This window comes from Suillus bovinus, assembly GCF_016758785.1.
Source record: "Suillus bovinus strain UH-Sbo-P2 chromosome Unknown EDB93scaffold_23, whole genome shotgun sequence".
NCBI lineage: Eukaryota > Fungi > Basidiomycota > Agaricomycetes > Boletales > Suillaceae > Suillus > Suillus bovinus.
The window spans coordinates 247,725-269,166 of NW_024542079.1; the positions used below are offsets into that span (position 1 = coordinate 247,725).

The window sequence follows — 21,442 nt, forward strand, 5'->3', positions numbered from 1 at the left end:
TATGTCACCAGCTGCAGCATATAAGTAGTAGCGCCCAAAATTATATCTCATCGTATCGTTTTTATTTCATTCGAAAACGCCTTCATCCCAGCCCTTTGACCTCTCAACGGCACGCAGCCATGTAGTCCACCCCTTTTCGCGATCCTCCTCGGGCATATGTGGTTTGAAAGTTCGGCTGCCTTTGGTATTGACTTCCGCCAACGTTGCTGGTTTAGATATGTCCCAACCGAATAACCGGATGGCTGAGCCAGCAAGAAGGGCTGAACCCAAGGCTGTTGATCTGCCTTGATAGTCAGCGTGTTATCCTCCATTCTTGATCAAGGTGTGTACACACTCTCTCATGTCAGGACGAACAACGTCGAAACCACCGATGTCCGCCAAGATCTCCATACAAACATCGCCATTAGTCATGCCTCCATCGACCTTTAGGTGTTCGAGCTTTGCGCGTGAATCAAGTTTCATGCTCTCAAGCACTGCACGAGTCTGGAAAGCAGTAGCTTCCATAGTCGCACGAGCAATATGTGCAGGAGTGGTATACGAGGATAACCCTATTCCCGAAATTTGCTATCGTGTCAACGAGACATGGTGAATTCTGCGTACCGATAAGTAGGCCTGCAGCACCAGGATCCCAATACGGTGCGAGGAGGCCAGAAAACGCAGTTACGAAGAACACGCCTCCATTATCAGGTACTGAAGCTGCCAATGTGTTTATCTCGCTGGCGGACTTGATGAAACCCAGGGAGTCCCGCAGCCTGATACGAACACTCAGGGGGTGCAGTAAATCCAGACTTGTGTCTTACCATTTGATGGCGGCTCCAGCAACTCCAACTTGCACCAGGTTATCACATGTGTATAGTACCAAAGAATCAACCCGCTTACTACTTCCTTCCAGTGCATAGACTGGGGCAGCTCCTGGACCGGGTTGATAAGCCACCTTGCAAAAAAAAATGAACAATGGTGCATAACATCCTGAGAAGGCTCCCTACCGTACTCAAAAGTCCATGACTACTATTGACAATGTCCTTTCCTGTACAGAACAGGAGGAACGCGCCTGTACCATATGTGCATTTGGCTTCTCCTTGGCGGAGACACTTGTTTCCTACCAAAGCGCCTTGTTGGTCCCCAATAAGTCCTCCGATAGGAACTCCTTTTAATGGACCATGAGACAGATGACCAGACACCTCGGAGGAAGACACAAGTTTTGGTAGTATTGAACGTCGCAAACCAAAAAACGTCAGCAACCGCTCATCCCAAGTGAGCTTGCGCAAATTTAGCAAAAGGGTACGAGATGCGTTTGTGACTTCGCCAACATGGATGCCGCCCTGGACGCCACCTGTAAGGTTCTGTGCGTATATCAGGGGGATCCCGTGCACTCCTCGACAGAAGGACACCTACATAAACAACCCACGATTCGATTGTTCCGAAAAGTAAATCATCTTCGTCATGGGCTTTCTGTACTTCACTGTAGTTGTCAACCATCCATCGAAGTTTGATCCCAGAGAAGTAGGTGGAGAGTTTCAGGCCCGTACTATCCAAGAATGAGCGACAAGAGCCCATAGAGGCATATCACTCACATGTCACGTAGAGCTTCAACACCTTCTTCTCCGGTCTTAAATTTCCCAGGCTCTACCTCGATCCCAGTCGTAGCCAACAGGTGCTCAAAGTGAGCGACAGTGTTCTTCGTACGAGAATCGGTCCAAACGATAGCTTTACACAGAGGTTTACCTGTAGTCCTGCTCCATGCGACAGTGGTTTCACGCTGATTCGTAATTCCTGCAATTCATAAGTTAGGACGAGGACCATTTGAATAAGATAAATACAAATACCAATCACTTTCACGCTCTCCTTGGTCCATCCTGCTTCTTCGAGTTTTGCACAAGCTTGAATGATGCACTGCTCTGAGACTTCTTGTATCTCTTCAGGGTCGTGCTCATGCCACCTGTCATATGCAGTGCCCGTCAGTAATCGAGGGTCTCAGAAACTAGGGGTTCCAGTGATTACTCACCCTGGGTTCGGGTAATACTGCGGGAATTCTGATTGATGCTGAGAAACGATATTTGCGTACTGATCAAAGATGATGAACCGCACGGAACTGCAAACATGAGCCCAACCGCCATTGGCCATCAGTAATCAAAAGGAAGTTCATAACCATACGTTGTACCGCAATCAAGAGACCCAACAAACTTGCCCTGTTTCAAAATCGACATGACGACGCAGAGATGGAGGTGCCAGTGGTAGAGAAGGGTCTTTGACGCTGGTGGCTCCCGTTGTCCAACCTGAGTAACCTCATCAACACTTGTTCCGAACCGGCCGGCCTACCGACCACCGAACCCCCATCAACGACTTATAAGCTCACATTAACCATGTAACTTCATGCAAGCTACGAGAGACAGTATGAACGGCACGATACGATAATTAAGTTACGAAGATCGTACGTTGACAGTTTGTGCAACCATAACCGCAACTGACCCTAGTAGACTGCGTAGAGTACATATCATGAAACACCATATGCTTCTTTCTCTTCTTCTGTCCACTCAAAGACAGGAAATGGATGTGCTTCTGTATTGAACACCCACTTATCCAAGGGAATGAGGTCGTCTTCTTGGAAGAGAAGATAGAGATACTTCAACGTTTCGGCCAAGAAAAAGCTGTCATAACGACATTGAAAAGAAATACAAGGAGACGATAGGTGAGACACGAACCTAGGCATCACATCAAGCTGTTGTGGGTTGTATGAGTCCACTTTGTTAACGTTAGCGTACCCCGATGGAGTCTTCGCTTCCTTTTCGATCGCCAGGAAGATGTCCCATCCACGATGCCGCCATTTCACATCGCCAGTGACACGATATAGGATGTAAAGCGACTCTACAGTCTACAAAGCGGATGTCAGAATGTTACACCATAAAAGCCTGTTTTCTTACTTCGGGTCTCAGTTGATAGTCAGCGTTCTTCACGTAGTAGTCTCTCATAGCGTATGCCATCTCACGCTCTCGTGCATTCCTAGGGGTGCCATCTCCTACCCAAGGGTGCTTATCTCCCACTCCAGGTGGCGGACCTCTTCTACCAGACGTTCTCCACTCTTGCATAGCATCCATCCACAGTATTTCAGGACGCGGGCCGCCAGATAGCATATTAATAATATCGGGTCCCAACCCTGTCGGCTGGTCTGCGTAAGTCAGGTAACAGGTTTGTGCTAGCCCTTCGGCGGCCCATAGATGTAAATCTTTTAGATCAAATGAGGCAAGTACATCATAGCCCATTTTCTGTCTGGGGAGCAGGTCATCTGCAAGCGCAGTAAAATTCAGTCCAACCTCTTCAAGATTATTGAGGGGAAGAGTGTGAGCTCCAAGGGCGAGCAGGCCGGGCAAAAAACAAGATAGATGTTCGAAGTTGTGTGTAGGACGATTTCCAGTCCTATATAATATCGAATCCGTGACGTACAATAGGTGGCGGTTCGGCGAAATGTACATCAGGTTATTGAGAACGTGGGAGGTGAAGCGGAGGTCTACAAAGAGTAATTAAGTAGAGACGAAATATTGGCAGGCGAAACCTTACACATCTCGAGGTTAGCCTTGTCTTTACGAGCGGTCATTAGGTACTGCTTGAGGATGTACTCGTGGGCACTGTCGGACGCTGCACCAACGGAAAGATGCGCTGATCATAGTAAGAATGCAGTGAGCAGGAGTCTGTCTACTATGCATCATGCACGTACCGTCTTTTGCCTGTCCTGATGATATATTCCAAAACATTGGATACATGCCACCATATTCGCGCAAATCAGCCTTGACAAAGTTACGTGTGGCGGTTGTAGCCTGTGTGCAATAAGCTCGATCTTATGCGCGATAAAGTTGATTTTGAACTCACTCGGTCGACATGTTCCTTCTTACCAGTAATCTTGCCGAGATAGGCGTATTCCATTTGATAGCTTGCAATCTCTGCCAAGCTTCCAATCAATGGCCCATTGCTTGTGCCTCTAAAGCAACGACAAAAAATTAGGCCTGCAGAAGCGATAATTTGGAACTGATGGGATTACCTGAGGGTGTTTACGCCATACTTGGGAAAGCCACTGGCGGTCCTAAATGCGGGAGCCAATATTGTGCCAAGTTCATCAGCGCGAGTGCGCAATATGTCGTCATTGGTCAGTGCATAAGCGGAGAGGAGACCGCCAAGTTGACGTATGACAGTCTCAAAGAATGGCACGCGAGTATTCTAAAGGCAACTTGAGCTTCGTTAAGAGAACCTGAAGGTCATCACTCACCGTGGGGAGGGAGAAGTTTGTATCATGTACAGCTATCATTGCGCGCTTATATTCTTGTTCTAACCCCATCATATGCATTGTGTCAAGGGAGTCGACTGCAGTGACGGCCCATCCATTGAAGCTTTGATTGTTACGTGAGCGGATATGGGGTCATTGGAAAAAACGCAAGCTCACTTGTTGATGCTGGTATTCGACAAAGGGCGGAGCTCATCATTTGGGAATGCGAAGCGCTCATAACCATGGTAGGCATGCAAGAAGGCATCCCTAACTTGAAAGGATCTGTCTGTCCACACCTCCGGTGTCACAGGAGCGTAGTGCATGACATCGACAGGAAAAAGGTAGCCGGTACGTCTGAAGTAGTTGAAATAAAGCACAAGCAGTGCTATGGTCGTGGTGAATGCGAATGCGATGTGACGAATGGAGATGCCCCTGCGACGGAGCGATGAGGAGGCCTTGTTGATTACATTGTTCCCTAGGAGGTTGGCAGGAAAATTCATAGTTGAGAAGTACGATATGGGTAGACCTATGCAGTGAGAATGAGTGTGGTGCAGGGAGACTTGCTACGTGAGCAGAGCGTGCAGAATGAAGTCTCCACGCCCAAACACCCACGGTAGATAGATACGTGTGTAAATCGATTAAGCTCTACCTGCAGACTGGCGAGAAAGCACAAAACGGCGGGCACCAGACAACACTGGTACAATAATTAATCGACTAGGAGAACGTTTAACACACTAGTCATGCCAAAGTCATGCGGCAGTGCCAAGGAATTTCAGAGTAACCACTGCGTCCACGTGGCAACAGCAAATGAGGAAACACTGGCTCGGTGGGTCGCTCGGATGCAACGGAAAGTGCGAAGCTACTTTCAAAGATTCTAGGAAGATGATTGAATACCTCACTGCAGCTTGGTTTCTGATTATTTTGTGGGATCTTGAAGCATGGGCGGCGGAAGCTGGCGGAGCTGAGTTTGAAGTTCGTATGAGAATTAGGCAGTGAATATGTGAATGACTTATGACCAACATCATCTTCGAGCAATGTCCAGCTTCGACAAGACAGTCAAGTTAGCTTGCAAACCAAAGGCGGCTCCTCCAAAGGCAAAGGTATCTTTTAAATAATACCTATATCGCTCGATTCCACACTAACGTTTATCCCCTAGTACCTGGATCCTATAATTGCTGCTACTTGGTCAGAAGATGGCGCTGTCCATGACGTTTGCAAAGCGCTCGTTCCCCGCCTTCGCGAACCTAATGCAATCGTGTGTAATCAGACTCATATTACCTTAGACTACAACTGATGATCTAGCATAGGTTGTGTTCAAGGCACTAATCGTACTCCATACCATGATTCGCAATGGAGCAACAGACAACGTCTTATCTCATCTATCTTCTTCGGAAATTCTTCGCCTAGCGAAATGTCTCTGCCGGTAACTGGGAAGGTATGTATTGCTCATGGTCATAATTCTCATGGAAATATAGACCCAATTTATTTTGTCGCTGTACTTAGGATACAACGCTCCCCAGAATCTCCAGCACTATGCTATTTATTTGGATTCCCGCATACGCGCATATCGTGATTTGAAGCATGATGCAATCCGCGTTCAGGCAGAGTCAAATCGTGACATGCGCGTCAATAACTCCATCGAAGAGGATATGGCATACTCCAGTGCCCCAGCCCCAAAGTCATCATCCACCAAGTCCAAGGTGCCTCAAAGGAGTAAAACAATTATGGGAAGGAAATTGCGCGTCATGACAGTGGACAAGGGTCTACTCCGGGAGACCAAGACTGTGCAAACAATGATTGACACCCTGGTAGAGTGCAGGGTACGTCTCACTTCCGAGTCTGCCAGATCACTTACACAGTATTTATCAGTTCTATCTCGATGATCTGGAAGACGAATTGACTATTACTGCGCTCCGCATGCTCGTCAAGGATTTACTCATTCTTTTTCAGGCCGGCAATGAAGGTGTCATTAATGTATTAGGTTTGTTTACCCCTCCTCCTGTCATTTTTTCGCCTAAAGAAATTTCAGAACACTATTTCGAGATGTCAAAAATTGACGCTGAGCAGGCGCTCTCCATATATCGTCATTTCTGCACTCAGACAGAACGAGTGGTCGAGTACCTGGGCGTCGCAAAGAAATTGCAGAATCTACTCAACGTTCCTATCCCAACATTGAAGCATGCAAGTAGAGTTTCCCTGCGTTTATCAAACCACTCACAGATGCCATCAGGCCCCTGTGTCGTTGGCGGGTGCACTTCAAGAATACTTGAACGACCCCAATTTCGAGCAGAACAGGATTGAGTACAGGACAAATAAGGAAGCTGCCGACAGAGATGGCAAAAATCGCAGTGCTCTATCTTCGGCGCCTAAAGGTGACTAAGTCCACTTTCACAGAGATGCAATCTGACTTCTTCTAGCCTCATCGTCGCAAGTAACCTCCACTGCATCCACATCTACCCCATCAGATGGGCCATCCACTCAAGCTCCATGTCCTGTACCCAAGCCTGAAACTTCTCAGGCTATGGCAGACTTCTTTGCTTCTGTAGAGGAAGATCAACCTGCCATGTTCAATCCTACGAGTAGCAGGTAAGCCATCATTAATTGCCGAGATCTCGACGTCGTTGCTCATATTTGCACAGCTCGACGTCCAACCACTTCCGTCAACAGCCGGCGTCCAATCCTTTCGTTCAGCGACAAATGACGGGTGCTTTCCAAGGTCAACCTTTTGGTTTCCCTGGTCAAATTCAACCGCAGGCTACTGCCTTCCCTCAGTCCTTCCAGTCAGTTCAGCCCAACACCTTTAGTCAGCAATCGCCATCCACTCAACACCAACATCGACCTTTCTCCACCTTCTTACAACCACAACCTACTGGATTTGTAATGCCACAAGGCACAGGTTTCTTGCAGCCGCAAGCTACCGGCGCAAACCCATTCAGACAGAGTATGATGATGATGCAAGGGACTGGTTCACCTGCTTTCAACTTTGGGGCAACGAACGCCTTCTTGCCCCAATTGCAACCTGCTGGACAAACCAACGCACCATTCCAGCCGGCTTCCCAGCCTCAGCCGTCGTGGTCTTCGAACGGATTTGCTGTGCAAACGCCTTCCACAAGTACACAATTTGGACAGATCAATGGAGCGCGCACATCATTTGACGTCCCTACTCGACCTGCTTCGACTCCCCTCACAACTTTTGGCACAACACAGGCCTCTTCGACCTCGCCACCAGTAGCACAACCTGTCAAACCTCATCAGACTGGTTCACGCAATCCGTTCGGAGTGCCAATCACGCCAGCCCCGCCAGTACCAAAGCCACCAACACTGATGGAGCTGGCCACGGCTATCGGAAGCTCGAATAATGTTCCGCCTGCTGATTTTGCACCACCTCAGACTCAACGACCACAACAGACGAGCTTTTTTGGGCCCCCAGGCGCTTCTGGTGGCGAGTCATCGATATCGGGTGTTGCCTCGTCCTTTACATTCGGCCAAAAGTCAGAGGACAACAAATTCAGCACTAGCGATTCTGGAATAGTTAACACACAGACCACCATGGCCGCATCGACTGCATCAGATTCTTTGTTTTCTTCCTTCTCTCCACTGTCCACGCAACCTACGAGTGCTACCACTCCTTCCATGTCGCCTTCGAGTGACCAGCTAAAACCCCAAATGACTGGTTTTAGTGGCATTAAGCCATTTAAACCCACATCGTCCTTTGGGGCTTCCTTGTTAGAATCACTACCTCCAATACCACAATCCGGTCCCACTACTCCTAGTGTCACTGGTATGCCCGGTAATTTCTCTTCCCCACCAGCCTCGAGCGGGATAGCTTCTGCTTTTGGCGCTAGCGTTTCAAGCATCGGACAGCTGCCCGCTGTTGGTTCACACCCAGAGATAAAACCCACGCTTGGGGTAGGTCTCAGACCCCAAGCAACCGGTGGAGCTAACCCTTTCAGGGCTACGATGTATACTACATCTTTGCCCAATGCCGGAGGTGGATCTGTGTTGCCCATTATGGGTTCGCTGCCACAGTTTAGTGGAACCAATGAATCCTCACCCTTTGCATCCAGTTACGGAAGGAGCCCTTTTGGATACCCTGGTGCCCATGATCCCTCACAACAGCCTTTCCAACAGCAAACCGGGACTGCATCGCTTATTTAGTCTTCACCTGTCTCTCACCGTCTCATTCACGCATATATTCCTTTTTCAATTCTATCTCTTATCGCTATTCCTCGCTCAAGTCCCTACTGTCGTTTACGCTCGGATATCACGTTGCCTGGACCTCCCATTCATTTCTTCTTTACCTGTCTCCTGTATAATCTAGTAGTCGAGCTTGCGGAAGCGTCTTGAATAAGGACCAATTTTTGCTTTGCAGTACTGAGGACTCCAGTCAAAGACCCCGAATCACCGTGATTGGAAGTCGCGTCACGCTTCCCGCCACTGGCTGCACTTTGTTCTTTACCACCAACCTTACCACTTCAAGCGACGGTCTAAGTCATTCCAGGATGGCCTCGTGAGTTGCGCCCCGAAAATACTAATACTTTTCATTGATGGAAATCATCGCAAATGCAGCGAACAGCCCAAAGTAGCAAGGATGGATGCTATTGACGCGTCTGCTATGACCGTGGAGACCGCTCTGGAACACGCTAGACGTGCGTTCGCTTTAAAAAAATATGAGCAAGCAGTAGAATACTATGCTACTGCCCTAGAACTTCAGTGCGTGATCAACATTGGACTCATCAAGCTGTGGTTCTGATGCGCTACTTATCTTTCGTCCCATAGGACAAAGAAGCATGGCGAGGATGCACCAGAAACAGCTAATCTTTACTTCTCGTATGGAAAAGCGCTGTTAGAGAACGCGATATCACAGGCTTCAGTCTTGGGTAAGGAGCAGCCTGAGAACGGAGATGAAGCAGAAGGAAAACGTGTGTAACGCGTTTGATTTACGCCGTTGTGGCTACAGCTGATCATTTCGTAGCCTCGGGCACCGGCAATGGAAAGGGTCCTATTCTCTCTTTTTCCGGAGATGCAGATGAAGGCGTTGACCTTTTCGGTCAAGCCGCAATTACAGAAGAAGAAGAAGGTGAAGAGGATGCCGAAGGGGAAGATGGAGAGCCTGAAGATGACTTCAATGCCGCATGGGAAGTCTTGGAGCTGGCGCGTGCAATTTACGAGAAAGGCAAGGATGAAGATGAAGAAGTCAAAATGAAACTTGCTGAAACATATATTACCCTCGGAGATGTATCTCTTGAGACGGGTGCGCCGATCTTTTACTCGGCTAAGTATCCGCATGATAACAAACTATCCTATAGAGAAATTCGACCAAGCTATCACAGACTACTCAGAGGGACTCGCACTTAAGCTCAATCTTCTCCCGATTTCATCGCGTCAAATTGCTGAAGCACACTATAAGCTCAGTATAGTGCTTGACCTAACCTCTGGGCGACTTTCAGATGCTATCTTGCATGCGGAGAAGGCTCTGGAAAGCGTTGATGCTCGCCTATCAGAACTCCGTGATGGAATCGATGGAAAGTTTCTCCCTGCACCCAGTCGGGAAACTATAACAGATAAAAAGGGTAAGGGTAAGGCTGTTGGTTCCGGCGTACATGCAGATAGCGTGCACCATCTGACCAAGAGTCAGATGGAAGCCGAAATTAAGGAATGCGAAGGATTGAAAGAAGACCTCGCGCTGAAGGTGAGCCCGTGCAGTTTAGGAAGTGTATACTGACGAGTGCTTTGGCATAGGTGGAGGAACTTAAAACAACTCCCAGTGAGCCAACAGAGTCTGCTCCTGCGATGGCTGCAAAAGCGCTAGATGCAGAATTGAATGCTAAGTCGATATCCGTCCCTGGCCAACCAGCAGTAGTTAACGACTTGACATCGTTGGTCGTGAAGAAGAAGAATAAAACTGTCGAATTAGATGCATCGGCTAAACGCAGAGCAGATGACGGAGGTGATGGCAGCCCTACTGCAAAGAAGGCAAAACTGGAAGAGGATGCACAATCATGAGGAACTATTTATTTCAACTACTGCATTAGTCATTTTTGTTAGAATGGTACACTGGTTGTTGCAATTGGTGCATGCTTGAAGCTCTTCTTCCCCTCTCCTACCCCAAATTCTCCTACGGTGTGACCCCTCTCTGCCTTGCTTCTCATGATGTATTTGTAGATGACAAGTCCCTCGAGACCCACCGGCCCACGAGCGTGTATCCGACCTGTACTGATTCCAACTTCAGTTCCGAAGCCATAACGGAATCCGTCTGCGAAACGCGTGCTAGCGTTGACAAAAGTCCCTGCAGAGTCCACGCCTCTACAGAATGCAGACGCTGCAGGTTCGGATTCAGTTATGATAGAATCCGTGTGATGGGAGGAATGAGAGTTGATGAATTGAATTGCAGAATGAAGGGAGGGCAAAGCTATGACAGATATAGTAAGATCAAGGTGCTCGACAAAATAGGACGACTCTGTGGACGAGTGGACGTGACTTGAGAACCTTTCTGGGACGTTGGGAAGTGAGGTGAGTGCTGACAAGGTGTGTGAATCACATATTAGATGAACGTCTGCTGTCAAGAGTGCTTGTGCAACGTCTCGCCACACCGTATTCAGAAGAGAAGTGTGTACAATAAGAGTTTCTGCAGCATTGCAAGCAGATGGATAATCCGTCTAGCATGTGTCATCGTGAGAATGTGATCGCTGTCTGAACAATCAGGAGGCTCACCTTTGAGTCAACAACCACGCGGACGGCTTTTTGACGGTTGGCGGATTCATCGAGATAAATATGGCACAGTCCATCTGCATGTCCCATGACTGGTATCCGCGTGCTGTTCTGAATCGCCTTCACAAGACTGTTGCCTCCGCGGGGAATGACCAAGTCAATGTAGCAGTCAAGATCCAGCAATGCAGAAACTTCTGCCCTCGTTTGAATGGCTTGGATATACGTGCTCGGAAGTGAGGTCTGTGCCAATCCCTGCGAGATGGCCTTGGCAAGCAGATGTGTCGTGTGATTCGATTCCTTTCCGCCTTTGAGGATCGCAGCATTCCCTGAAAATGGCCGGTTCGCATGTATATATAACAAGCTGGAGATAACAGACCCTACCTGACTTGATCGCCAGAGCCGCAATATTTACCACAACCTCAGGGCGCGCTTCAAAAATCACAAGAAGAACGCCTATCGGACACGAGACACGATACAGTTCAAGATCGTGGTCGAGTTGTGAAGCATAGGATACAACTCCAGTTGGATCGGGAAGGTCTGCGACATCCTGCACACCCTTGAGCATGGAATCCCATTTATCGCCCTTTCCGAGATCGAGACGCTTCATCATGGCATTTGATATCCTGCCTGCATCGACCTCGAGTTGCGCCGCCTTGGTATGGAAGGAGAGAATATGTGAGGATCATTATGGATCTTGAGGCGAGAAACGATGCTGCACCTCCATATCCAGCTTATTTGCTGCAAATATTTCGACCTTGTTAGCCTCGAGCTGCTGTTTGATCTTCGCGAGGGCATCTATTCGGACAGTAGCAGGCAACAGCTGAGACTCTTCGAATGCAACTTTTGCAGCTTTTGCGATTTCTTCCGCGGTGATAGTATCGGATGCCATTTGTAGTCACGGTGTAAGTTATACGACACGTTTGTATCCTAAGGGAACTAGCATCTGTTCGCGTTACCACAATGACATCTGGTGTATGCCGCGCCGGCGACAAAGAACCAACAATCAAGACAACGATGGGAGGAAGCTTGTTGATCCCCGGTCCCGGCCTTGAAGAAGCGCTTCACGGGCAGTGACCGGTATGTCTGTTAGTCCCTCGGTGGAACCGAATTCATCAAGTATCAAGTTCTAGCTATTAATTGTCTGAGTAGCAAATGAAGCTAGCGCATTCCCGCTAGTGTGAGGTGATCGTTGATATAAAAGAACTCAACTGACCTTTACATCCTTAAATTATCAGCTTTTTGCTGCTTTTGTTTTCTTCACCATGGTGTCTCGGTCGTGCGCCTTTGTCTTCGCCACCCTCGCATCATTCATTCTACTACTTGCAAAGGCACAACAGACCTCTGGCACTCCCCCAAGCAGCTGGCCTCAAGTCTACCCGCGAATGCCAGATTGTAGCTACAATACGGAGTGGCAGGACTGTATGTCAACCCTTGATCCAGTGATCGGAAAGCTCACCACACACCTAGACTTCCAAGTGACAGAGAATCTCCCAAATGTTACATGGTCTCTCGCTCGTAATTGGGCAGGGAACATCCCTGTTCAGAGAGAGGGTCATCCTAACGATACCTTATTCTTCTGGGCATTTGAGAGCAAGGAAGGCTCTTTCACTTCCACTTCCACTGATGCACCATGGGGTATTTGGCTAAATGGAGGGTAGGTGATACGACCTCTATCGTCTCATGTTGGTACTGAGACAGTTGCAGACCTGGCTCATCAAGTCTCGTTGGCTTATTGTTTGAGGTCTGTCTTCTGTCTTAATTTGATCGCTGCCGATTCTGGATTAAACAATTGGTAAAGAATGGCCCGATCAAAGTACAAAACGACTATTCCTTGTTTGAAAACCCGTATGCATGGAACACAGTAGCAGACTACGTCTGGATAGACCAACCAGTGTAGGTGTCGTATTTGTTATGTGTCAATGTCCACTCTCCAATAGAAATCATCCCATCAGCGGCGTTGGCTTTGGAACTGCTGATTCCACTGGTTATAGTGCGTTTAGATTCTATGAAACTTGCCTCAGCTTACATACTCATTCAGTTTCTGATGAGGATCAAATGGCGGCGGACTTCGTCAGTACGCATGGCGTACTTGCACCTCACTTTCACTGACCGCCACAGTTTGGGTTCTTGGAGAACCTTGTAAAGGTCTTTCCCGGCTTGGCTAAGCGCCCATTGTACATAACGGGTGAAAGCTATGCTGGCATGTATATAGCAAGTGTATTGTCTTGCTGCATGCGCAGAATTGACATTTTTCGGAACAGCCTTACATCACGAAAGCTTACTTCGAAATGGAGAATCCGCCAGTTACGTTAGCTAACATAGCTATCGGAGATGGCACTATTGCCTCTGGAGAGACATTTGGACTCCTCCCGGTGGTTAGCCTTCTACTCACAGGACGACCTACTTCACAGTATTCACTTTTTGAAGCTTAGCGTCCTCAAGACATATCCGCAGGTGATTGGGTACGACACCGATGTCTTCGAGTACTTCCGTGAACAGTTCGTGCTCATACATGAATTATACTCCTGTGATTTCGTTGATATGTCCCCAGGGAAGCGCTTTGCGGCTATGATCTTGTCCTTGAATATCCTCAAAATGGACACTTCCCAACCTTGAATTACACTCCTGGAGATAACCCTTACGCATCTAGTATGTCTGCATCTGGGCGGTACAAGCGATACAGAGCCCAACAAGGTCAATTCTCCAAGAAGCTGTTTTTGGCCGAAATGGAAGAGAGGTACAGTGCACACCTAGCAAAGCGGAGCACTAGTCTGTCCAAACATGAGCGCCTGCGTGCGCGGGATGCTTGGAAACGTGATCTAGCTGACCGTGCAAATGGCACCATCGACGCATGGTATGGGTGCGATGTTTTCGATGAAATGACGGATTATGCCATCAACTTTACCTTCCCGTGGTGTATGTTCATCACTTCTATTATTCGACTGTTGCTGATGGAGAGGATAGCACTCAGTAAGGACTCTGGAAGGTCGTTCGACGTAAGTAATGTTTTGCTCTCCCCGCTGTACTCATTGCAAGTTGTAGTTCTATAATATTCCAGATGCTCTAAATCCTGAGGCACCTATAGATGGGTCAGTTTTTTTGAACAACCCACAAACTCGCGCTGCTATTCATGCACCGACGAGCAAGGACTGGACAGTGTCTATCGACTACCCATTCGGCAACGGTCAGTCAGCGACTGTATAGGGTTCCTTCGACTAATGATCCTGGCTCAGACTACGCTAATAGTGATCCAAGTAAGCTTCTGTCTGTCCTCTCGCTTAGGATTTATTTTTGATTGAGCTCTTTTCTAGGTCTTGAGTCAGTGAATCCTTGTATACCCTATCGTTGCGGTGCTTATCGCGTAACGCAGACCTATGGCATTCCTCACGGACTTGGCCACGAATGCCACAGCCCACAACGTCTCTGTTGTTATATTCTCCGGAAATGATGACTCCCTCATTCCTCATCTTGGTTCACAAGGTGAGTGGCCACTATCGGTCACGCCAAAGTGTTGATTACTTCCTCAGTTACTATCCAAGTATGTTGAACGATAACTGTTTTGTGAAGGAATGTCGGCTCATTTTGCATAGAACACTACTTTTGGCGGGATTCAAGGTTTCACGCGCAAACCGTCGACACCATGGTATAACGATAATGGCGATTTCGCTGGTATCGTGCATCAGGAACGCAACTGGACTTATGTCCTTATTGACCACGCGGGCCACCTCGTGGGACACACAAATCCCCAATCAGTATGTCTCCTCCTTCATAATCTAGCGTCATACATTCAGGCTGCAGAAATTCCGAAGGGTTTCGTCGCTATCAGGGAGTTCGTCTTTGGAAATAACCAGACCGGGCTGGTCACCAACACTTCCTCGGGATCTGTGACTGTCATATGTGGTGAGGTCTCTTCCCTGGCAAATGAGATTATGACAGGACAGGCTGCCATCTACTATGGCTCTGCGACGACTGAATCCACCTATTACTTCCCCACTGCCACAGTGGAGGCATGGAATGCTTATATTGCAACCGCTACTACCACGCCTCTATGATAGCCGCATTAGCGAGGCATATAAAGGTGCTGCAATGGCACAGATAGGTAGACCGAACCCATCGATAGTGGTTGTTTTCTTTCGTCTACAGTGATCATCTATAGGAAACTAGTACTACAATAACTTTTTCACTTCTGCTCCTGTTGCTACTATTTGCGTTCTACATAGGTATACGCCAATATGTAGATTGAAAGAATTTCTTGGAAGGCGCCGCAGCACGAGAACAAAAGATCATGACATGACGTGTGGGGTTCACTGCAAAGAATCACCCCGGCCCCCGCCGCACTTGTGAGTATGGCGACAAAGAACCCATAATCGAGACGAAATCAAAATATCTCAGCCATGATTCCCCCATCTCCTTCTGCATTACCTTCTGCACCCATCTCTATTCCCCCGACATCCACTTCGCCATCTGCGTCTGCCTCACCCTCAGCGTCACGTGAGAAGAGGTACAATGGATCTACGACCTCCGCGAGAGCCTCATTGCGCTCCTCGAGTTCGTCGCTGCTCATGGCCACGTGCGAAATATGCACGACTTGCCATTTGTCGGCATAGGTGTCGTTTTGCTGTCGGACAATAGTTAGTTATCTCACGGTCAAGGGATTGAACGAAAGAATAAGGTGTGCAGAGTTTGGAGGAGTTTACATACATTCATCCGCTTCTTCTTAAGTGTCATTTTGCGTTCGATATTTTTGTAATATGCGCCTGGCCCGCGCTCACCTGTGTCCCCATTGTCTAGGACAAGTAAAAATTCATTGGGCACTTCTTGTTCGATTTTGACGGTCTCATAGTCGCGTACGAAGTGAAATGCAGTTGACTTGTTTTCCTCGCCGCTCTTCAATGCCATTCGATCCTCCTTGAACTCCAAAGCATCGGGGTCGTCCTTCGTCAAGTAGTAGGCAAGAAAATGTTCACCGTCGCTTTCCATCGGACGCAGAATCGCACAGTCCAGCCGTGGGTCCTCCGTATCTACAGGTCGTTCACCTGGGCGCTCACTAAAGCGGAACAAGTCGTACGCATTCGCCCAGATGTCAGCATCTGGGAGGACATCGTATGACTCAACAGCGGTAACGCCAGTCTTGTTGGGATGAGAGAGTATGGTTAGGTCGAGGGATGTACAAGCGGTGAAGCCGGCCTCGATGGTGCGAAGTTGTGCCTCATGCGAGACATCAATGGCTTGCAGAAGTTGTTTCCTATTGATCATGAATTAGGAGCATTAAAGTAGAATACAATAAAAAAGATGACGCACGATTCCTGTGATGATGGAGTACGCTGTACGCCTTCGCGGCTGAGGTACTCCGTTTTTCGGAGCCAGGGTACGTGTGGAGGGAGTGGTGCCAAAGTCCCCGTTGTGGGTAAGGAACTGTTGGTGTAGGGTGCAGCAGACGTTGAGGGATCACCCAATAAGAACCGGTCCTTTGGGTCAAGGGATGGTAAGTTATCCGGGTCAGGATTCAGTGCTGTAGGACATTAGTACCATGAGGCTACCTTGAAAAGGATAACGTACTATCATCACTACCACCTTCTTCCCATAGACACTCCCACAACCCAAGATCTAAGGGCATCCCACACTCGGCGTCAATGATCATTGGGAGAGGTGTATCATTGGTGATGGTATTAATAAAATTTGGGTGCGCATAACGCAAGGGATTTGTAGGGATATCGAGTAATTTTGGAGGACATGGAGGCGCGGGGAGTGGATTCGAATACCGGACGCGGACAAGTAGGTCAAGTTTACTAGAACAATCAACTAGGGAATCCGAGGAAAGAAATGGATAGGTACCTCTTTCTAAGACTCATGTTATTTGTTTAGCAAGAGCCAAGCCAGAGCCTGAGGTTCAGAAATTTGATCACGTGAATGACGCGAGGGAAGTTGCCTTTCTAAGAATCTATAAGATTGTTGAATGGTAATGTTCAACCATAGCTTATTGTAAAAATATTGTAAATTCAGGCTTCAAATATATTCGATGGTGGACCGATGCCACTGAAATTTGGAAAAAGAAGAATGCAAAGGTCCTAGGTTGAAAGAAAAGATTATGACGACTTCTTGTCATTAGCAGCGTCTATCCCCGTAGTCACCAGTTTGGACAGGCGATAGGCCATATCGATCGTCATTATGAAGGGTATGACGAAGAACGGAATGTAACTTAATAACAACAGGGAGCGTTGAAAAGTTGTTACAGAGACTACATTGTCAGCTATGGTCAGCGCACTCGTTATAGGCGTCGTCAGCAAGACAGACAAGCATGGTAAAGTCGTGGTTGTGGTAGACGCGGCATATATGAGGAGAAGCACATAGATAGATTGCGAATCTGAGTTCTGATTAGACATTTCAAGAGATACAACTCAGGGATGGCTCACCTCGCCAAAGGCCTCTTGCTCCGAGAATGAAGACAGGAAGTTGAAAAATACTACATAGATGTTAGGATGTAGAGCAACATTTAGTCAGAGACACTCATACGCTTCAACGACAAGGAAGGTCTTGAACCAAACGAAAGGCTTGCTATCTCCCAACATGCCCAAGACGCTTCCAATCAACGGGTCGTTCGATATCTGGACATATAATTGTGGAAGAGCGCGTATGAAATACGGTGTTAACGAAGGAGGATACAAAGCTTGGAGATCAATAAGCAGAGTTGCGGGTATATGAACCTATTTTCGTCAAGCATGTGGGATTTTTGACAACTGATTGAACGCACCAGGAAGAAGGCGAAGTATACTAGGTCCAAGGGACGAGAAGTGATTGGAATCGCGGTACGCATGATTCGCAACAGCGCCATCAACATTAGTAGCAGTCTCCCTACTAAGGCCAAATAGAAGGAAGGCAATTCAGTCGGAGGTGGCTGAAGTAAGATTTTTCAAGTCGAAGGTCACGAGTCGGTGCTCGGATACTCCTAGTCAAGCTAGCCCATCGAGGTTTGACGCTCGACATGTTTCGATACCCTTACACCCATTTATTTTGGCAATCAAAACACTCTATCGTCATCGCAGGACCTCACATACAAGTCCTTGACACTAAGTAGCACGTTTTTTTCTTGTTTACATTCCGACATTCACTACTTTTTAGCACGGGTGATGTCCTACATTCAACCGCGAGATGTGAGGAAGATCAAATTGCATCAAGTCCAATCCGTTGTGCCGCGTTGAGTGATTGTGGAAAGTACCTCGCAACTTCAGGAGATGACAAGAAGCTCAACACTTGGCAAGTTGATGATCTAAAACACCTTAGTTCAAGGTATGTACTTCTAACGCTTCAATCTTTCGCTATCCTGAAGGTGGCGCAGAGTGCTGCCGAAGAAGCCAACATATATCAATTTTGCGGATAACAAAGACATACTTGTAGCAGACAAGTTCGGTGACATATTCCGGTATGAATGTTCGTCATCAAACAAAGTCCCACTGAAACTTGTCGTGCCCCAGTTATCAGCTGCACCCAAACTCAAACGAATCATCCACTGGGTACGCGCGTGACGCTTTGTCATCTCATGAAAACCCCTCTGGCGGGGAACTCATCCTTGGTCACGCTTCCCTCCTGACTACATTTTTGCTGACCGCAGACGGGCGATACATCGTGACTGCTGATAGGGATGAACATATCAGAGTCAGCTGGTTCCCACAGGGATACACGATCGAGAGCTACTGCCTCGGTCATCAAAAGTGCGAAACCTTGTTCTCTGAGCTCGGACACGCTAATACCACATGATCCAGATACGTGTCTGCACTTCATATTCCTTCGTTTTCTCCAGGGACACTTATCTCTGGTGGCGGAGATTCCGTCTTAAAACTATGGGATTGGATGAGCGGGAAACTACTACGTAACATCGACGTCCTTTCCGCCGTTCAACCCTTCATCGCGGTAAAGGCGCCAAAAAAGAGAAGGGAGTGGAAGAATGAAGACGAAGATATAGAGCCAATTGAAGGGGAAAAAGGACGAAGAAAAAATAAAGGAAAACGCAAAGAAAAACGAAGTGTTGACGGCGGGGACGCGGAAGAAAGCCAAGATCCTACAATGTCTGAGAGACAACCCGGAGAAGTGTCGACAGAGGAAAGTGAGGTCGTGTTTGTGGTGCATAGGATTGCATCAATTCCCTCGTTAGTGCCAAGAATCGTGTTCAGTGCAGTCGGGTAAGTCTTGGATGTCGCATATTATACCAGCTAATGATATGGACAGAGCTACTGCTATCTTCTGGTTTTCAATGGACAGCAACTCCGAAACTTGCATACGGCATGAGCCATTTTATAAACCTATCATTGACTTCACCTTGGAAGACGATGGCTCTATCTGGGTTTTACTTGATGCTGATCGATCTTCACAAGGAGGCTGGAGTAGTAAGGGCGAAGGTGATGAGTCAAATTTAGTCGAAGTACGACGCTGCATACTAGACAATGTTATCTACTTTCTCTCTTATCATACCGATCGGCTACTGACAGTGCTCTTATCAACAGTTCACAACCAGCCATCCTCCGCCATTGGCCTTGGCACTTAACTCTTGCACACTTCCCGGTAAATTTGCATCATTTCTATTTTAAACTTAATCATGACGACATTTCTAGCTACTCAGACTGATCTCAAAGTTCTGGACCTATACTCGGATCTCTTGGTGTTTCCCAAGCATCTCGAAGCTGTGGCTGAAGACAGGATCCAGGATTTGTCTGAAATAGGTGTTGATGATACGGTAACCGCAGATGATGGGTCAAATGATGGGGGCATTACCAAGAGAGAATTAGGGAGGTTAAAGCATAAGCAAGCCCTGTGGCGTTTGCGGGAGGTAAGCCAGGGAACGAGTCTGGATTTCGAGTCATTGCCAACAGACAGCAAGAGAGTAAAGAGCAGCGGAAGAGAAGACATCCATGCATTAGGCGTGGATGGGACATAAACCTCAACTTCGTGCAAGATGGTCCTACGAGTTCGTGTCCCAACCATACAACCAATCCGTTCACTTCCAGACGTTTGCCCAGATGTTTGCACATTAAGTTTCTGCTGTGCCTTTCTCTCACAAATTGTATTGAAATCAGAGGAAAGGGTCGAATTTCATTGCCAGGACCTTGTTTACTGTTTTGGTGCATGTGTTTGTGAACGTCCTCACAAAAAATGACAAATTCTTCACATGCAGCAGTTCTGCTGTGGTAATAGCAGAAAGTCCCCCACATCCCACCATCACCATTCCCCTAAATTCCCGCTACCTTTAGGTAGTGGGTCTTTCCGGTCAGGTTTTTTTGCGATTCTACGGGGCATTGTGTTTTGGAAATTGATCAGTATACAAATGGCGAAAAATTCTCACAGTGGTTCGTGCACGCTTGCGCTGTGTTGTTCCGTTCTATACCTTTGCCTGTTTGATGTCCATATTCTATCGTTATGTCCCTTACTTTCGAGGGTGTTGACGTCGTCGCCTCATGCGATCATTCTGTTTCGTTCTCCTCTGTAACTGCGCAACTACTCACTCGGCGCCTTCGACGTAGCAACATCGTGCCAGATGTTCGCATTCGCGCTCTCGTCTTTATTACCGATGGCGTTATCAATCTTTCGACAGATTTCTTGTTTCTCGTCGTCGATGATGCATGCAGTGATGTTGTTTTTGGTCGCGATTGGTTAGAATATTGTTGGAATATAAGTGACAATCATCGCGATGTTCAACTGCCTGAACATCCGTGTTGTTTTGGTTCGTTCTTTTCTTCTCCGGTTCACAATTTACTGACATAGATGTAGTATGTTCGGACAATAACGGTTTAAATTACGGGTCATCCATGCCAGTGAAGGTTTATACTCCCGGTTTTAAATCTGCTGATTCCGTTAAAGGAGAATATCTCGTACGAGACATGCTGTTCTCAGCTTCCACAACGGATGCTACTCAATTATTACCTCTTCTGCGGAATCATGGACTCGAAAATGATTTTTCACCAGAACAGATGAACATTCAGGTTTTGCGACATCTCCTTTCTGGAGTCTGTATCCACGCGGGAGCAGGGCGAACCGGTCCCAAGGCTTGTAGACTCATTTGTCGAGCGTTTTCGGATGTTCATTCATTGCTTGGTTATATAGTTCGAGAGGTATCGCTTTCATTACCATCTGTATTATCCATCGCGTCTCTCAAAGATATTGTTGGTGCTGCGGGAGAACAGAATTCGCTTATTCATGTGAATCGTGCCGATTTGATTCGATTGCTATTCCTTCGATGTGTGAAGTCTTCGGAAGATGATGTGCTGTTCAAAGAATTGTTTCTCGGTTTCGAAACTTTATCTCATTCTTCTTTACATGCATATGCTACACTTCATGGCATACAATTTCAATCGGCAGATTCACGGGAAGCTCTATTACAGATGTTGATGCAGCATTTGTCTGACGGCAGTTGTCTGCGTGGAAAGGATATTTACGATATATTTGGCTAGGTAGCGGGCTTTGCCACGCATGTGGCCTTACACGACT

At 47.5% G+C, this 21,442-nt stretch overlaps 10 protein-coding genes across 10 annotated transcripts; 5 read left to right on the top strand and 5 right to left on the bottom strand.

The window, feature by feature from the left end:
* Positions 1 to 66: 66 nt before the first annotated feature.
* On the bottom strand, positions 67 to 2,207 carry EDB93DRAFT_1084267 (uncharacterized protein; the record flags this gene model as incomplete). Its single annotated transcript, XM_041445824.1, has 11 exons — positions 67 to 280; positions 335 to 548; positions 601 to 752; positions 801 to 828; positions 880 to 934; positions 987 to 1,343; positions 1,396 to 1,528; positions 1,575 to 1,773; positions 1,827 to 1,939; positions 2,006 to 2,092; positions 2,155 to 2,207. The coding sequence occupies 11 exons, from the start codon at positions 2,205 to 2,207 to the stop codon at positions 67 to 69; spliced, it is 1,605 nt and encodes a 534-aa protein (XP_041308311.1).
* Positions 2,208 to 2,494: 287 nt separating this feature from the next.
* EDB93DRAFT_1084378 (glycoside hydrolase family 47 protein) lies at positions 2,495 to 4,755 on the bottom strand (the record flags this gene model as incomplete). Its single annotated transcript, XM_041445830.1, has 9 exons — positions 2,495 to 2,648; positions 2,703 to 2,872; positions 2,922 to 3,505; positions 3,556 to 3,654; positions 3,713 to 3,812; positions 3,865 to 3,973; positions 4,034 to 4,209; positions 4,259 to 4,379; positions 4,433 to 4,755. The coding sequence occupies 9 exons, from the start codon at positions 4,753 to 4,755 to the stop codon at positions 2,495 to 2,497; spliced, it is 1,836 nt and encodes a 611-aa protein (XP_041308312.1).
* A 519-nt stretch (positions 4,756 to 5,274) lies between these two features.
* EDB93DRAFT_1142571 (ANTH domain-containing protein) lies at positions 5,275 to 8,626 on the top strand. Its single transcript, XM_041449349.1, has 10 exons — positions 5,275 to 5,355; positions 5,412 to 5,510; positions 5,563 to 5,622; positions 5,663 to 5,690; positions 5,759 to 6,075; positions 6,125 to 6,236; positions 6,285 to 6,445; positions 6,486 to 6,627; positions 6,673 to 6,841; positions 6,895 to 8,626. The coding sequence occupies exons 1-10, from the start codon at positions 5,290 to 5,292 to the stop codon at positions 8,411 to 8,413; spliced, it is 2,673 nt and encodes an 890-aa protein (XP_041308313.1). The 5' UTR covers positions 5,275 to 5,289; the 3' UTR covers positions 8,414 to 8,626.
* Positions 8,627 to 8,870: 244 nt separating this feature from the next.
* Positions 8,871 to 10,261, top strand: EDB93DRAFT_1240318 (uncharacterized protein; the record flags this gene model as incomplete). The annotated part of the gene is made up of 5 exons (XM_041451743.1): positions 8,871 to 8,968; positions 9,035 to 9,177; positions 9,231 to 9,509; positions 9,565 to 9,947; positions 9,998 to 10,261. The coding sequence occupies 5 exons, from the start codon at positions 8,871 to 8,873 to the stop codon at positions 10,259 to 10,261; spliced, it is 1,167 nt and encodes a 388-aa protein (XP_041308314.1).
* Positions 10,140 to 12,064, bottom strand: EDB93DRAFT_344765 (gamma-glutamyl phosphate reductase). The gene is made up of 4 exons (XM_041456149.1): positions 11,685 to 12,064; positions 11,348 to 11,618; positions 10,970 to 11,292; positions 10,140 to 10,914 (listed from the first exon to the last, which is right to left on the bottom strand). Exons 1-4 carry the CDS (start codon positions 11,853 to 11,855, stop codon positions 10,300 to 10,302), a joined length of 1,380 nt encoding a protein of 459 aa, XP_041308315.1. The 5' UTR covers positions 11,856 to 12,064; the 3' UTR covers positions 10,140 to 10,299.
* Positions 12,065 to 12,228: 164 nt separating this feature from the next.
* EDB93DRAFT_1320805 (Alpha/Beta hydrolase protein) lies at positions 12,229 to 15,018 on the top strand (the record flags this gene model as incomplete). Its single annotated transcript, XM_041454920.1, has 18 exons — positions 12,229 to 12,385; positions 12,434 to 12,620; positions 12,671 to 12,707; positions 12,765 to 12,859; positions 12,919 to 12,956; positions 13,005 to 13,036; positions 13,085 to 13,177; positions 13,228 to 13,341; positions 13,394 to 13,464; positions 13,518 to 13,882; positions 13,931 to 13,962; positions 14,009 to 14,150; positions 14,200 to 14,220; positions 14,278 to 14,284; positions 14,337 to 14,446; positions 14,494 to 14,504; positions 14,557 to 14,718; positions 14,758 to 15,018. The coding sequence occupies 18 exons, from the start codon at positions 12,229 to 12,231 to the stop codon at positions 15,016 to 15,018; spliced, it is 1,935 nt and encodes a 644-aa protein (XP_041308316.1).
* Positions 15,019 to 15,228: 210 nt separating this feature from the next.
* Positions 15,229 to 16,850, bottom strand: EDB93DRAFT_344743 (RNA polymerase II-associated). The gene is made up of 5 exons (XM_041456148.1): positions 16,802 to 16,850; positions 16,526 to 16,755; positions 16,268 to 16,478; positions 15,668 to 16,211; positions 15,229 to 15,584 (listed from the first exon to the last, which is right to left on the bottom strand). The coding sequence occupies exons 1-5, from the start codon at positions 16,816 to 16,818 to the stop codon at positions 15,345 to 15,347; spliced, it is 1,242 nt and encodes a 413-aa protein (XP_041308317.1). The 5' UTR covers positions 16,819 to 16,850; the 3' UTR covers positions 15,229 to 15,344.
* Positions 16,838 to 17,907, bottom strand: EDB93DRAFT_1142605 (transmembrane protein 6/97). The gene is made up of 4 exons (XM_041449350.1): positions 17,718 to 17,907; positions 17,480 to 17,670; positions 17,380 to 17,429; positions 16,838 to 17,330 (listed from the first exon to the last, which is right to left on the bottom strand). The coding sequence occupies exons 1-4, from the start codon at positions 17,802 to 17,804 to the stop codon at positions 17,053 to 17,055; spliced, it is 606 nt and encodes a 201-aa protein (XP_041308318.1). The 5' UTR covers positions 17,805 to 17,907; the 3' UTR covers positions 16,838 to 17,052.
* EDB93DRAFT_1320807 (WD40-repeat-containing domain protein) lies at positions 17,908 to 19,992 on the top strand (the record flags this gene model as incomplete). Its single annotated transcript, XM_041454921.1, has 9 exons — positions 17,908 to 18,037; positions 18,086 to 18,253; positions 18,303 to 18,386; positions 18,439 to 18,675; positions 18,727 to 19,143; positions 19,190 to 19,406; positions 19,465 to 19,522; positions 19,573 to 19,787; positions 19,879 to 19,992. The coding sequence occupies exons 1-9, from the start codon at positions 17,949 to 17,951 to the stop codon at positions 19,990 to 19,992; spliced, it is 1,599 nt and encodes a 532-aa protein (XP_041308319.1). The 5' UTR covers positions 17,908 to 17,948.
* A 382-nt stretch (positions 19,993 to 20,374) lies between these two features.
* EDB93DRAFT_1249864 (uncharacterized protein) lies at positions 20,375 to 21,405 on the top strand (the record flags this gene model as incomplete). The annotated part of the gene is made up of 2 exons (XM_041452916.1): positions 20,375 to 20,678; positions 20,726 to 21,405. The coding sequence occupies 2 exons, from the start codon at positions 20,375 to 20,377 to the stop codon at positions 21,403 to 21,405; spliced, it is 984 nt and encodes a 327-aa protein (XP_041308320.1).
* Between the last annotated feature and the right edge of the window lie 37 nt (positions 21,406 to 21,442).

Bases quoted from the DNA above. Each gene is read 5' to 3' on its own strand.
- EDB93DRAFT_344743 (XM_041456148.1), bottom strand. The intron at 16,479-16,525 runs GTACGTTATCCT...AATGTCCTACAG, and splicing joins AGAAGGTGGTAGTGATGATA to CACTGAATCCTGACCCGGAT. The intron at 15,585-15,667 runs GTATGTAAACTC...ATTGTCCGACAG, and splicing joins TTAAGAAGAAGCGGATGAAT to CAAAACGACACCTATGCCGA.
- EDB93DRAFT_344765 (XM_041456149.1), bottom strand. From the start codon at position 11,855: ATGGCATCCGATACTATCACCGCGGAAGAAATCGCAAAAGCTGCAAAA. The intron at 11,293-11,347 runs GTAGGGTCTGTT...GGCCATTTTCAG, and splicing joins GGCTCTGGCGATCAAGTCAG to GGAATGCTGCGATCCTCAAA. The intron at 10,915-10,969 runs GTGAGCCTCCTG...GACACATGCTAG, and splicing joins GCGTGGTTGTTGACTCAAAG to ACGGATTATCCATCTGCTTG.
- EDB93DRAFT_1142571 (XM_041449349.1), top strand. From the start codon at position 5,290: ATGTCCAGCTTCGACAAGACAGTCAAGTTAGCTTGCAAACCAAAGGCG. The intron at 5,511-5,562 runs GTGTGTAATCAG...GATCTAGCATAG, and splicing joins TTCGCGAACCTAATGCAATC to GTTGTGTTCAAGGCACTAAT. The intron at 6,628-6,672 runs GTGACTAAGTCC...GACTTCTTCTAG, and splicing joins TCTATCTTCGGCGCCTAAAG to CCTCATCGTCGCAAGTAACC.
- EDB93DRAFT_1142605 (XM_041449350.1), bottom strand. From the start codon at position 17,804: ATGTTGATGGCGCTGTTGCGAATCATGCGTACCGCGATTCCAATCACT. The intron at 17,671-17,717 runs GTGCGTTCAATC...TGACGAAAATAG, and splicing joins TATACTTCGCCTTCTTCCTG to GTTCATATACCCGCAACTCT. The intron at 17,331-17,379 runs GTGAGCCATCCC...ATCAGAACTCAG, and splicing joins AGCAAGAGGCCTTTGGCGAG to ATTCGCAATCTATCTATGTG.